Source organism: Antechinus flavipes, chromosome 1 (genome assembly GCF_016432865.1).
Source record: "Antechinus flavipes isolate AdamAnt ecotype Samford, QLD, Australia chromosome 1, AdamAnt_v2, whole genome shotgun sequence".
Taxonomy (NCBI): Eukaryota; Metazoa; Chordata; class Mammalia; order Dasyuromorphia; family Dasyuridae; genus Antechinus; species Antechinus flavipes.
The window spans coordinates 210,247,788-210,263,423 of NC_067398.1; the positions used below are offsets into that span (position 1 = coordinate 210,247,788).

At 40.8% G+C, this 15,636-nt stretch overlaps 1 protein-coding gene across 2 annotated transcripts in view; it reads left to right on the forward strand.

Moving 5' to 3' along the window:
* Nucleotides 1-4,602: 4,602 nt before the first annotated feature.
* Nucleotides 4,603-15,636, forward strand: part of EPB41L4B (erythrocyte membrane protein band 4.1 like 4B) — a 259,404-nt gene continuing 248,370 nt past the window's right edge. Inside the window, exon 1 of one of the 2 annotated variants that reach the window (XM_051995572.1) lies at nt 4,603-4,978. In XM_051995572.1, the coding sequence (XP_051851532.1) occupies nt 4,688-4,978 (291 nt within the window). In that variant the 5' untranslated portion in view covers nt 4,603-4,687. The remainder of the gene's footprint in view (nt 4,979-15,636) is intronic. The other variant, XM_051995578.1, reaches the window with a different exon arrangement.

The window sequence follows — 15,636 nt, forward strand, 5'->3', positions numbered from 1 at the left end:
GCATATTAACTTCTTAAATACAATTTCTTTATGAATCATGTTGGGAGAGAAAAATCAGAACAAAAGGGGAAAACTATGACAGAAGGAAAAAGTGAACATAGCATTGTTGATTTATATTCAATTTCCAATTCTATTCCTTGGATCACTGAACCACTAAAAAGAACCAAGTGTTACATAGTTGATAATGGCACAATCTTGCTGTCAATTGTGTGCAATGCATTCCTGATTCTGCTTGTTTTGCTAAGCATCAGTTCAGGCAAATTTTTTTCATGCCTTTCTAAAATCGGCTTATTCATCATTTTTTATAGAATAATAAATAATATTCCATACCATTCAAATACCATAACTATTGAGCCACTCCCCAACTGAAGGGCATCTACTCATTTTCCAATTCTTTGTCAACACAAAAAGAGCTGCTACAAACATTTTTACATATGTGGGTCCTTTTCTCTCCTTTATGATTTCCTTGGGAAACACATCTAATAATTGTACTGCTGGAGTATGCACAGTTTTGTAGCCCTCTGGACATAGTTTCATATTGCTCCCCAGAATTGATGGAACACTTCACAACTCCACCAACAATGCACTAATGTCCCAGTTTTCCCACATTCCCTCCAACATTTGTCATTATCTTTTCCTGTCATCTTAGCCAATCTGAGAAGTGTGAAGTGGGTTCCTCAGAGCTGTTTTAATTTGCATTTCTTTAATCAATAGTGATTTTAGAGCATTTTTTTCAGCCTTTTTCTTATATTCCCAAGTGCTTATCTTTAGCTACCCTCCTCGATTTTTGGTCCCTCTCCTTTCCATTGCTGTATTTATTACTGAGTGGGTATCCTCAAACTTATTATAATGAAGAAAGTTCAGCATGTGGGCTTGCTTTGATCATTATTGTGGGGTGCAGAGAATTAGCCAGTAGAAGGGGAAAGATTGAAAATTAGAGGAAGAGAATGAATGAACCTGGGGGTAAATCTGCAAGACCAAAGTGAAGGAGATGGGATCAAAGTTACATGTGGAAGCATTGGTCTTGGCAAGAAGGGTTACTTCTTCCCGAAGACAGGAGAATTTAGTAGAAGATGAAGTTCTTTAGGGAGGTAGAAAAGGGAATGAGAGTGCTCAAGAAGAATGGTTTCTTTTTAGAAAAAATAGGTACAAGGTGATGTCATCCACTGAGAGACATTTTTAAATGATATTGCTATGATGAGGACCCTGTAGAGATAACATACAGTTGCAATAGATCCTCTCTGATCCATTAAGGGATTTTTTTTTGCCCCCAATTCTTTTCAATAAGGTATGGGCAGGATGGGGGATATGATTGATGGAAATAATCCCAGGGTTGTGATTTGCTTTAGCAAAAAAACACAGGGATTGAGATACTCTAAAGTTGAGGATAGTATAGTGTTGATCAGGTCAACTCTAAGGTTAGGATTGGAAAGTGCAGAAAAAGAGGCCAAGAGTAAAGGTGGACAGTCTGAGAGAGCACTTGGGAAATCTGGGAAGGCCTCATCATCATTAATATCAAAAGGTTCGAAATTGCTCTTCTCTATTCTTTTACCACGTAAATTATAAATTCAGTTTCAGCTCTCTAACAATGTTTGAAACAAAAACAAAAACTTGCCAGCAGCAAGTGACTTATTAAATATCACAGAACCTCAGAATTGGAAGAGACCTTATTAAACACAACTTCTACTCTACCTGTATGTAAATCAGAGCTCTTTACATTCAGGGGAGGTAGAATACCACTATGGTAAGAGACTTGGCAGGGGACTCCAAAGATCTCGGTTCAAATCTTGCCTAGCTCTATGATTTTATGTGAATTGTTTAACTCCACAGAGTTTCACTTTCTCATTTGTCAAATAAAGGAATTGGAAGAAACTGAAATCTATGATCATATATATATTCCCAAGAAGCAGCTATGCAGTTTCTACTTGAAGATCTTCAATAATAGAAACTTCCTTGCTCTGGCCCTTTCTACCAGTTCTAGATAGCTCTAATTGTTGGAATATTTTCCTTTATATTGAACTAAAAGCTAACTTCCTTTAGATCTCATATGTCCTTTCTAGTTAATAATGATAGTTATATCTAACATTTATTTGATGCTTTTCAAATTATAAAGTGCTTTTCTCATTAAAAACCTGGCAAGGTAAGTAGTATGAGTCCCATTTTCTTTTTTCTTTTTTCTGCAATATAAGTCCCATTTCCTTTTTTTTTTTTTTTTTTTTTTTGCAGATGTACTTTAATTGGAAATACAATTGTGCATTATCACCATTTCTATTGCACAAAACTCCCAATTCCACTGTCAAAAAAAAAAAATCAGACTGAACAAAAGTCACATATGTCAAGAGATTGTACTTGTACCACCAAGGGAGAAGAGTCAGATTTCTTTGAACACTGTTTACATGGCACAGCTTTACATGTTTATGGCTGTGAGGAAGGGAAGAGGGATGGCAATGTTAAATGAATAGTGGAGAAATATCAGACATTATGTAATATTGGTGGTTTTTATATTTTTATTCTAAATCTGCAATATCTGTTTTACCTTCTAAACAATTTGCCTCAAATGGGTCCCTTTGATTTCCTAAGTTTTTGTCATATCAGGTCCTAATTGTTAAAGTTTTTCCAAGATGGTGTCAGTCTTGTTCTTCCTCTTCATCCCACCTGAAGAAACACGCTGATGTGGGGTGACTTGCATAACACCAGACTATTTAGGGTTCACATTATTTAAAGACCGAGAGTTCTATATACTGCAGTAACCTTGTATAGACAATATGGATCAGCTTAGAAGGTTTGGTTTCATGTGACCCACAGTGGACCTCAAGAGGGGGAGAGAACGCTTTACTACTAAATCTAGCATGGATACTGTTGAAGAAAAACCATCATTGCATAAGTATCTATTAAGTTGAATGTTTCATTAACTCCATGAAGAGATAACCTGCGCTTTTTTTTTTCTATATTTTTGAAGCTTTCAGATGGACCCAGAATGTGTATACCATAAGTTGACTTGTAGGTACAGAGAGTAGGCATTTGATAAATACTTGTTGATTGATAGTTATCTGACTCCTATTAAACAAAATGAGGCTCTAGTAGATCTTTGCTTCCTTCAAATCTGAGGTAACATTTCACGTACAAGAAGTTTTTCCCAATCCTTTTAATACTGGTTTCTCTGAGATTACTTCTAAATTTTCCTGTCTGTCAGTCAAGAAACTCTTACTAAGTGTCTAGTACTGGGCTAAGGGTTGGGGATTTGAAGCAAGAGACAATCCCTAATCTCAAAGACCTCACAGCCAAAAGCGGGAGACAAGATGCAAACAACTTGCATAAACAAGCTTACATGCAGGATAAATAGGAGATAATGCAATAGAGAGAAGGCACTAGAATTAAGGAGAATTGGGAAAGGCTTGTTTGCACATAGTTGTTTAAATGTTATCTCTCCCACTAGATTGTGAGGTCTTTAGAAGCAGGGATGTTTAGCACAGTTCCTGGCACATAGCAGGCTCTAAATGAACGCTTGTTGATTTGACTCGTCACACTGTTCTCCTCAAATACAATGAGCAGTCAGATTAAGCAACAGTTTTGGGACCAAGGCCAGGAAAGATCGAGGGGTGGAAGAGAAAAGGAAAAAGCCGCAGGACGCAGATATTGGTTCATTCCCTCACACGCCCACCTAGAATGACTCCTTCGGAAGGTTCTCGGGGTGCCGGTCTAGGTACACCCAGGTCTGCGCGTAGACGCCTGAGCACAAGCCCAGCAGTTGAAGGCTCTCGCCTGCAGGGGGTGGCATGGATTTGGGGTACAAACGTCTAGTCCAAACCCAAAGGAGGAGCAAATACTGCAATCCTAAGAGCCGCTGCTTCACTAAAGCAGAACCGCGACCAAGGTGGGGGGAGTTGAGGGTTTGGGCCCACTCCCCCACCCATCACCTCGCGAAGGAGCAAAACCCTCGGCGGGGGGTGAGGAGGAGGTCACGTTTCTGCGATGGTTGGTTGGCTTATTCCGAGGACGCACTCGGTTCCCTACTTCGGGGGCGTGACTGCAGGGGAGGGGAGGGGAGGGGAGGTTCGTGGATGGTGTGTGCGAGTGTGTGCTGGCGCTCGCCGGGAGCACGCAGGCGCCTTTCTCCAGTTGTGCACTCCCGTGGTGGTGGTGTGAGAAAGAGGAGCAGCAGAGTCGTCCGCTTTCCCTCCCTTCCTCCCCACCCGGGGAAGGGAACCCGAGGAAACCCAGGGCGGCCACCCGGCTCCGACCACTCATTTCTCCCCTTCCCCTCCCCCTCTCCCCCGCCCCTCTACTCGGGGAAGGCACGGGAGACGGGAGGGAGCCAGGAATCCAGCCTCGCAGCATTGCAGTCCCAAGAACGACGGCTGCTGCTGTTGCTGCTGCGGCGGTGGCAGCATTGGCGGCGGCAGCAGCATTGGCGGGACTTTTCCTCCGGGAGGCGGAGCAGCTGGGACTACCGGTTGCACCGAGAGACGGCGGGGAAAACCCCCTTCCCTCCAGCTCAGCCTGCACCCCCGCGCGCACACTCGCTCCCACTCTCGGAGCCAGCCCGGGCCGTGCAGCAGCCCCCGGGCCTGGGCTGGAGCGCTGACAGCTGCGGCGGCATCCCGGCAGCGGCGGCTGCCCCGGGAGTGCGGGCAGCGAGCGCGGGAGGGGGCCCAGGTGGCGGGCAGCCGTGCGGGGGCGCCCCAGGATGCTGAGCTTCCTGCGCAGGACCTTTGGCCGGCGGTCGATGCAGCGCTACGGGCGAGGAGCAGCTGGGCGCGCGGCCGGCGGGCTGGGAGACGAGCGGGACGGGGGTCCCCGGGGGGCCTCTTCGGCTCCCCTGCCCGCCGCCCCCGGGGGCAGTGTGTTCCCCCCCGGCGGCGGCCCCGTGCTCACCGGCGGAGCCGCGGTTCACATCCCCGCGGCCGGAGCGGGCAAGGCGGCTCTCTATTGCCGGGTCTTCCTGCTCGATGGGACTGAAGTGAGCGTGGACCTGCCGGTGAGTGCAAGCGCCGACCCCTTTCCGGACTTCTCAGCATGTATCCCCCCATCCTCCACCACCTACCCCCGACCCCCGTTCCTGTTCTCCTGAGAAAGGGAGGGGGATGGTCAACTTTAGTGGCTCGGAGGCCCTGGCCTGCCTCTGGAGGTGGGGCGGGATCTCAGGTGTTTCCCAGACAGCCCCTCCCCCAGATTCTCCTCGGACCTAGCCAACTTAGGGACACCCCCTTCTCTCCGCACTCAGGACCTGAAAAACCTGGTTTCAATTTTTCTTGCATAAACACACACACATATACACAAACACATAATGTTTGTGGCTCTTGTGGGGAGATATTTCCTTCTGTGGGTCCCCCAGGGTCTCTAGATCGCCTTCCATTCCACTGGCCAGCTTAACCCCCAGCAGTAGCTTTGGCTCTGTGTGTGTGTGTGTGTGTGTGTGTGTGTGTGTGTGTGTGTGTTGTGTGTGTTGTGTTGTGTTGTGTTGTGTATTGGTTGGAGACGGGCGGGTAAGGAATGAGAATGGGGGGGGGCGTTAGGGAAAATAACACAAAACTTCAGGATTGATGAACTTTTATTTGCTGGCTGCAAACGTCGCCCCTCTAGGCATGTATGTTGGGGTGGGGGAGTCTAGTGCTGGCCCTTTCTGAGTGTAGAGGAATAGGCGTGCGTGATTTCTGGAGGTGCTATCTCTCTGGACTTTCTTCTCGGTGCAAGGTGCACGGGGCCCGCCCGGCCTGGCCGCCTTTGGCTAGGCGGGTGCCGGTGGCTTAAGCTGCCTCCGCAGCAGCAGCCGCCGCCGCCACCACTGCCGCAGCCGCACTCACAGGTGTTTGCTCTCGCGCTCTCTCTCTCTCCCCCTCCATCCCCTCCTCCCCCCGCCCCTCTCCCGCCCCTCCCCCGCCCCGCAGAGATCCGGACGGCATTGCAGCCCAGTCGGGTTGGGGGTTTGGCTGGAGGCGGGGCTGATGGTGATTGAGGAGTGGTCCTTCTGGCGGGAGGGGCCGGGTCTATACCACCTCCCCCTGTTTTCCGCCCCCCCTTCACCCCCCCTGCTGGACGTCCTGGGAGTCTCTGCTTGGCTTTGCTCCAGGCTCTGGGCCAAATGTCGCCTTTTGTAGCCTTTGGGGATAACTCGAGGACAAAGCGCTAATTTAGAAAGACTGTTGCCAAATTTTACCCGAGTTTAATTAGGGGAGAAGTGGAAGGTTTACTTTAAAAACCTTCAGAGGCAGCTTGTTTTACTTGATAGAACCTCAGAAGCGAAATTTTCATTAAAAAGAAAGAAAAAAAAAGATTGATTTTGGGATTTTATGCTTCTTGAGGCAGTTTTAATCCATATCAGGTTTATTTCTTAGGAACCTGTTTGCTCCATGGGAAATCATTTTTACCCTAAAAGTGTCCCTGTTTTGTAGTTATTGTCCCCTGAAAATAAAAGCCAAAATTGAAGCCTTTAAATATTTTAAGATAGCATTGAAGTGTTACTACTCCCATAGAATAAGTATGTACTTCTTTTTAACTGAGAAAAGGGAACTGAGCTTCTTTATTTGGGGGAGTGAATGGTGCCTTTCTTTTGGAAAGGTGCATAGGCTACAGATGGAATATGTTGCTTCAATTTAGACAGTAGAACTGTTTGGCTTTATTGTGTAATTCTGAACTCTTCAGCTCTGGGAACGAAAAGCCAGGAACACTTTTATCCAACATACAGAGATAGTAAGACTTAATAAAAAAAAGGGGAGGGGGAGGCAAATTGAGGGTATTGAGGCTTTATGCCTTATTGCGGTCATGTGATGAAATAGCTTTAAATGTTGTCAGACTACATCTGTAGTATTGTGTTTACTCAGTTCTGGCCCCACATTTTAGGAAGCATATTGACAAACTGGAACGTTTTCAGAGAAGATATCCAGAATGAAGGAGGAGATCTTAGTTTCACCTTAAATGATTAGTTCTGTTAGAATGTAAGTTGTTTCTTTTTGTCTTTGTATCCTCAGCACAATATTCTTCATAATAATAATAGTGAATATTTATGTAGCACTTATGGAGGTGGTGGTTATATGTTAAACTGAATGAAAGCTTTTAAAAGAAATAAGAATGTTTTGTCTGGAATGGAGAAGACTGTCTTCAACTATTTAGAAGGCTGTCATGTGAAAGTAGGATTAGACCTGGACTACTTGGCCCCAGGGAGCATATTAGGAGCAAAGGGTGGGCATTATAAAAGAGCTAGATTTCAGATTGCTGTAAGGAAAAGCTTCTTAATGATTAGAGCTCTCCAAAAGTAAAAGAGGCTGCCTGAGGAGATATAGTACATTCTCTCTCACTGGAGATCATTAAGTGTTGGCTGTATGATCACATGTTAGAACTATCCTCTGGGGATCTGTGGAAGGTTTGGAAAGGGAGCCAGATGGCTTAGTGGTTAGATGACTTGGGCCTGGAATCAGGACCCGAATTCAAATCCAACCTGAGACACTTACTAGCTGAGTGACACAGGACAAGTTGCTTAACTCTACCTCAGTTTCCAATGGCAAACCATTCTTGTATCTTTGCCAAGAAAACTTCAAATAGGGTCACAAAGAATCAGACATGACTGAAAAATGACTAAACAAAAATAAACGAGGGAAGGAAACAAGCATTTATAGACATTGTGTTAAACTTTATAAATATTTTCTCTCTTGATCCTTATTTTTTTTCAACAGTTTTTTTTTTTTTTTTTTTTTTTACAGTTGAGTAAACCTGAGGCAGTCAAGTGAAGTAATTCACTCAGTGTCACAAAACTAGTAAATGTCTAAAAGAGATTTAAATTCCTAACTCTATGCTTCCTACTCTATGCCCTTTCCCACCTAGCTGCAACAGCCAAGTTGGGCAGAGTGGATGGAATCCTGAATTTGGAATTGGGAGAAGCTGAGTTCAGAGCAAAGTTCACTCAGGCACTAGCTGTGTGATCGTGATACTTAAGCTCAGTAAAGTCTTATTTCCTTATCTATATAATGGGGATGATGGGACTTACCTCAGTAGGGTTATTATGAAGATCCAATGAAAGAAACTACATTAAGGCTTCACAAACCTTAAGGTGCTATGTCAATGATAATTATTGTTATTATCTTACAAAAGGATTTTGTTCAGGTACTGGTTAGGTCAAGAGAGTCCTAAGGTCCCTCCCAATTGACACTGAGATAACTAAAATGCTCATCTGACCAATTTTTTTAAAGATGTTTTACAGGATTGAATTTCTTTGAATGTTAAAAATTCCATCTTCAGATTTAAGATATTAATCTTTCATTGTGTAATATTTGATTTATAAATAGCTTTTATGAATATCTATTGTATAAAGTAAGGTACATTCTTATTGAAGCCTGTCTGTATATGTGTGGCCTCTTTCACATACACATAAAATATATTTTTATTATATTTAATAATATTTATGTATAGCAATGTGTTATCTAAATATGCATATGTAACATTAGAGCATAATAGTTTTTAGATCTGGGAGGATTTTAAATAATTTTATTTTCATTATATGTTTTTTGCTCCACTTTCCAATGTTACCTTGCCAGCAAAATCCTCTGAAATTTGGGTTTGGAGGACTGCTAGAATAGTCAGCTGCCTCTGGTGGATGATTAGGAGAGTATAGTATACTGGAAAGAGTATTGAGATTTAATGTCAGAAGATCTGGGTTTGAGTCTCCAAATAGCTACTAGCCATGTGACAGTACATAATCTTTCTGAATCACTTTTCCCATATGCAATATAGATATATTATTTAACAGCAACTGATGAAGAAAGGACAGTGTGTGTATAAACATGTATATGTGTATGTATGTGTATATATATTTATATATAGTATATGTATGAGTACTTTTGTCCATATATATGTGTGTATACAGACACTCATACACACACAGTTGTTTTTATTATTGTTAGTGATATCCTTTGGGTCACTCTTGCATTTGGTACCCAAGCAGATAAAGGGGTGTGGTAGTATAGGGATGTATATGGGTATGAATGTTGTTAAATCAGACCAGAAGTCTTCAAAGAGAGGCCAAACTACTGATAGTTTTTTAAGGTGTTTCTGAATGCTGGCCCCTAAATTTAAGAGTAAGGGAGCCAAGCTAGTCATGTGCTGTGGGAACTTGAGAAGTTTCAATGTGGCAAGGGTCACTTCTAGAGCAATAATTACACTGGGTCATTTGGGAAAGGGGAGCACTTTTCCATTTGGGAATACTTGGGCTTCCCTCTTCCCCCTTCTTGGGGGCTTTCTTCTTCTTTGTGTGGTCACTTTTGAGAAGAGAAACCTTAAGACACTGAGAGAGACCATTGCCTTCCAGTATTCCTGGTATTGTCTGGCTAAGCTATGACTAGGTATCAGGCCAACCCAGGAATTAACAGCTAATTAAAACCTTGACTGGATGGCCTAATGTGTAATTGATGGCTTAGCTAGCCAGTAACATTAGTGTAAAGAGAAATTAGACTGGCATCCTTGGAAATAGAAACCAAAGCACTACATTTTAAAGCCACTCTAGAAAGAATGGGTAAGACTTAGTGCTGGATGGCAAATAATGATAATAACAAATGTATATAAACTTTAAATTAACAACTATTATTATTTCGTTTGATGGAGGAAGAAAAGAGAGAACTTCCAAGTTTTTGTAGCTGAGTTACTAGGAAAATGAAATGAGTCTGGGGGCAGGAAGAGAGATTGGGAAGGAACCATTGTGGGGCTGGGGTAGAAGAACAGAATAAATAAGAGCATTTTCTGTCATGTTGTACATTTCATGTCAGATCATTGTCCTGTCAAATGGAGGTATCCCTTGGATGAGAGGACATAGAGTGAGATTTCTAGAGAGAGATTGGGGCTATATGGTTTAGCTTCTTTGGGGAGGACTCTTTGCATTTATGGAGCCCTCAAAGATAGGAGGAGTCCAGAGTGGAAGATCTGAGAAGAATAGAGTAAAGATCAAAGATTAGGATATTCTCTGTAGGGGTAACTAGTGAACATCAAGGAGTGAAGAATGTAGGGAAGAAAGAGAGAGGGAGGGGAACAGAACATCTAAGGCTGAGATTTAGAGTGACAATGGAAAGAAAAAGAGGGTGATGCTTTAGGGAAAAACCCCTAAATTTAGTGGATTTGGGATTAAATGCTGGCAATGCTTTCTCTTTACTCACAGTGTGACTTTGGGCAAAGTATTTAACCCCTCTTGGCTTTAGTTTTCTCATCTGTAAAATGAGGTCTTTGGGGCAGCTAGGTGGCAAAGTGGAAAGAGTGCCAGGTCTGAAGTCAGGAAGACTCAATTTCCTGAATTCAAATCTGGCCTCAGATAGGTACTAGCTATGTGAGCTTGGGCAAGTCACTTAATCCTGCTTGCTTCAGTTTCCTCATCTGTAAGTGAGCTGGAGAAGGAAATGGCAAAGCACTCCAGTATCTTTGCCAAGAAAACCCCAAATGGACTCATGAAGAATCAGACCAACTGAAAAGGATTGAACAGTAACAAGTGAGGTCTTTGGGCCAGGTGACTTTTCAGGTATCTTGGAACTCTTAATCTATGATTCTGAAATACTGTGAAACACAATAGTCCCAAAAGTAAAATCCATTGAGCTTATGGAGAAAGGAAAGCAATCGATGTTTTGAAGAAAAAGGATGAGTGTGGACTAAAATGGGGGACGGTGATAGCAGCATCTACAACTCAGGAAGTTTATTTTGGCAGAAAGAGGAAGGCTAGACAGACCAGCAGGTAGTGGCTTGCTTTGTAAAATTGTCCTCAATTAGACAACATAGGAAAATAGAACTGGAAGGTACTTTAGAAATCACTTTCTCCAGCTTTATAATTTCAAAGACCACATATAAGTAATAAATAAAAGATGAGGAAACTGAAGCTCAGAACCTTGATGAAAATCACATGACTGATCAAGAATTAGTGTGTAACTTACCCTCTATTAGAACCCAACTTCTAAAACTGGCTCACAACCCCATATGGGATCTTGTGACTGAATGTGAGAATTGCAAAATTATTATTTGTTATCAGTAAGTGTTTGATTTGTATAACTATTTTATATACCTATATATCAGGGATCAAATAAAAATTTCTCCAGTGGAAAAAAAAGGCTTTACATATGTAAAAGTTTAAGAAGGCTTGCATTAGGATACTTTCTTATGAACCATCTTTCTATATGAAAGACGTTAAAAATTAATCCAGTTTATACTTGAATGTACCTTTTATAAAAAACATTTAAACAATGGTTTCCCAGGACTTCAAATAGATTGATTACTATTGCAGTGCTCTTTTCTACTACACCTCATTTGAGCACCTGTCTTTGACTATGCAAATAGAATAATCATGCAAATTGTCTTTTTTTTTTCCTTTGCCTTTAGAGAGACTTTGACCTGTTATTACAGGAGGAGTGCATCTATTCCCTTGGTCTGAATGAAAGTCAGGGCCAGCTGGGATCCAAAGATAGTTAAGTAGTAAGAAGATAGCCTCAGGAAACCAAGATTATTCTTTGTAGAATTCCAAGAGATCAGCCTACTGATCTTCCCTTCGTCTCAACTGGGCACAAAGAAAAATGTTCACTATATGTTTCTACTTACTGTCATAAGACAATTCTTACTTCTGTAAAGTGGAGAAACCAATCCTACTTGCTTCCTTGACTACCATGTTCCACCCCTCCCTTCCTTTACAGCCCTGTTCGAGATCATCTCTTCCAGGAAGCTTTCTTTAATTAAACCCATCACAATTCTTTATTAACTTAAGTTCAATTTTTTTTCTTTTAATGGGCAATCATAAGGGATAAAAGAAACCTTCTTCTTGCTTAGTGGAATTCAGCCCCTGTTGGGTGCCCTGCACTTTGCTAAATGGTAAAATCTAAGTGGAGAAAAGGGGATGTAAAAAAAGTCAATTAAGAAACATGCCCATGTTAAATCATCCTTTCAGTAATGTGGTATAGTCCTTTCTGTCATTTTGAGAGTCATAGAATGCTTGAAATGCCTATCAGTCCAGGAGATCCCTATATATGAATGATGCATTCATTGACCAGTGCCCCAAATAGCTTTCTAGAAGTTGTCAAATAAGGGACAAAAACCAGAATTGGGATATCTTGATAGGAAAGATTTTTTGTAAACTTTTTCCCTATATTTCATCAGATTTTCATAACATCCTATTAATAGAGTAAAGAGAAATTGGAAGCCCTGAGTTGAAGTCCTGTATTTGATATATAATGGCCATGTTATCCTGGGCAAATCACTTAAACTGCCAATATTCTTGAAGAAAGGAACTGTCTTTTGCTTCTTTTTGAATCCCCAATGCTTAGTGCCCTCCCTGATATATCACAGGTATTTGCTATTAATTTAATTGTTAATTGTCTATTCAGAAACTAGAATACTTAATCCTAAGAGATTACAAGATTTAATGTAGAAAGAGAAATGAGATTTCTCCAATTTATTAGATATGCAATATTTAATGATTGACTATTGATTGATACATACTGCTCTACTACTGCAGGGAAAGTATAACCTTCATTAGTAAAGAGAATTTCTTTATATAGGAGGTCTCCACACCAATCAAATTCCAGATTTAATCCTTCTTATCATAACTCACTTGTACAGTGACTTACTACATTCTCATTCAAAAGTAGGTATTATGAGAGGCTTTTTTTAGTTGAGATTTATAAAAATGAAACTGGAAAGCATTGTCAGTCAGATGCATTCCAGGGCTTACCTAAGATTCTCCTCAGTAGAATGAAAGTGAATGGACCTCTTGTTCATTGACATCAAATAATTTTGATAAAATAATCTCAATTATTGTTTTAAATCAATTAGAAAAAATATTTTATCAATATCACCATGCCTGAAAATGGAAAGATCAGTTTTAGAAAGCTACTGTACAAATAAATACTAGCCTCATATACATGGCTTTCTTGATCAAAAGAAGGTCTATTCAGTTTTGCCCCAGGCAACTCAGGTTGACTGAGCTGAGACCAGAATGCTTGGAAAGAATTGCTGCTGGAATGGTAAATATTTATGTGGGTAGCACCTGGAGAGAGACATCTGACAACACCTTTGAAAAACTGGAGGATAGCATGTCCAAATATGCCAACACAGTGCCTTACACTTTTGACATTGGAAATGGGAGGAGGGAAAGATGAAAGAAAATATTTAGTTGGTGGAGCAGCTGGATGGTGCAGTGGATGGAACACTGACCTGAAGTCAAGAGGACCTGAGTTCAGATTTGGCCTCAGATACTTAACAAGTCCTTTTACCCTAATTGCCTTCCTCCTCTCCCCCCCCCCCAAAAAAAAAAAAGGAAAAAAAGAAAAAACAAGGAAAGAAAGAATTTACCTGGATAGATATCAGAGCTGGAGTAAGCATTTGAGTCTTCTTCCCATTAGGGTAGAAACCCTTTTTTACAAAGGTGTTTGATTTCTCATTTTTCAGAATAAAAACTATTATTTTCCAAAGGCAATTTAAAGATAGACTTTCCCTTCACACTTCCTTTGAATTGTTTTTCTGTTGTGTCTGACTCATCCTGACCCCATTTGGAGTTTTCTTGGCAAAGATGTTAGAATAGTTTGCATCTCCTTCTCTAGATCATTTTTACAGAAGAGGAAACTGAGGTAAACAGAATTAGGTGACTTGCCCAGGGTCACACAGTAAGTATCTGAAACTGGATTTGAAATCATGAAGATGAGTCTTTCTGACTTCAGGCTTGGCACTAAATCAGCTGTGCCATCTAGTTGCTTTCCCTCTGTACTAGTGGATTGTTTTCATTTATGGATAAGAAATGACTTCTGCTTGAAAGAGGACAAGATTGCCTTTGTGAGGCAGCCTGTAGAGTATAAATGTTGGATTTGAAGTTGGAAAACCTAGATTTTATTCCTATTATTGCTTTTTACCAGCTATTTGATCAAGTAACCTCTGAGTCTCAGTTTCTTCATTTGTAAGGTGAACATAATATTTACACAACTTTCCTCATAATGTTCTTTTAAAGTGTAATAGACTTACATGACTCATCAACCTCACTTATGGGTTACCCCTCAGCCTGCTACTTGACTCATTCTCATATTTAATCTTGTTCTAATCTTTAGGGTAATTCAGATATGTTTGTACATTTCTTCATTAATATTCCAACATTTCTTAAGTCATTAAAGCTCAACTGAGTTCATCAAATATAACATTAAATAAATTGGAGAAACCTAATTTCTCAGTAGTATTCATATCTTTCTACTAAATTTATAATCTCTTAGGATTAATTAAAATATTAAAGTTACTGAATAGACAATTCATTACCAATGAAATTAATAGCAAAACAAAATCTTAGAAAATTATTTACATTATTTTAGCCTAGAGAATGGTCATAATCCAGAAGGACCTCCAACCTTATAATGGAAGATGATTTTCCTTCAATTCTAAACTATTATCCCACTTTATTCACTATGTATTGATAACAAATCTTTGAAAGAATCTGCTTTTTCCTCTTTGCAAAAGAAAGGTTACAAAATCTAATCTCAGGCATCAACTTTTTAATCTGTGCTTTTCCCACTAAAAACAGAGGGATCCTCTACCACAGTGTTGTCTTGACACTTGTACTTAATGATTGTACTACTATACTTAATTAATACTTAAGATGAAATAATGACATCTGAGATTAGTGGTCAGTATTTGGTGGTATTGTAAATAGGAGTAGAGAAGTCTGATGAAGAGGAATCTAGGTGTGAATAGTAATAGGATAATGAAATAAAAGGGGAAGAATAGTGTATTTTTGAAGTTATTAACCCTTGGGTCAAAAGGAGGAAAGTAAGAGGGAATGAACTTGGAGAAAACAGGTAGATAGCTGGGGAGTATTGGTTTTATTCAATTTCTCCAACTTTGATAATAAAAGACTCTTCTAACTTTTCTCAGTGTCATTATGAATCGTTCCTCATTTCACTCAAGACAAAACTTGCATTGAAAGAGAATAGGAGAGAGGCAGAGGAAGAAATGGCAGAATAAGAAGTGATCTGAAAAAGGAATTTCGGAGTTCTGTAACCTAGAGTAGAGTGAATGGTGAGATCAAGGTGGAGACTATAGGACTTAGGCACGAGGTGATGATATGAGAAGTGTTTTGAGGGGAGAACAAATATGGTGTAAGGATTGGAATGGCCAGGAATACTGCATGTCAGAGTGCTGAACTCTTTGAGAAAAGGGGTTGGAGATTTTAAAGACATGGACGAGAATCTCCATACAGTGATTATGCCGGGTGGAGTGAATCTAAAATGATGAGAGCTTGCTACCTCATGGTAGCAGAATGTCTAAAAAAAGTGACAGTGAGCATCAAGGACTTTGTATCCTGTATCCTCCTTAATCCTTACCTGATGTGTTCTGAAAATAATTGAAGGAGTATTCAACTCCTACTTTGGTGACTACTATGTGACCTTTGGCCAGTCAGTTAGCTTCCATGAGCCTCTGCTTCGTCATCTGAAGAATGAAAAGATTGTAATAGTCTCTGAGGTTCCTTTCAATTTTAGATCCATGAGTCTATATTATTTTCTTATGAGGGGTTTTTCCTCAAGTCTCTGGTTCATAGGATTTAGAGTTGGAAGAGGCAGGGTCATTTACTCCAATCCTTTCATTTTATATATGAGGAAACTCAATCCAAAAGAATTCAGGTGCCATACAGGGAGTACACAGGCAGGA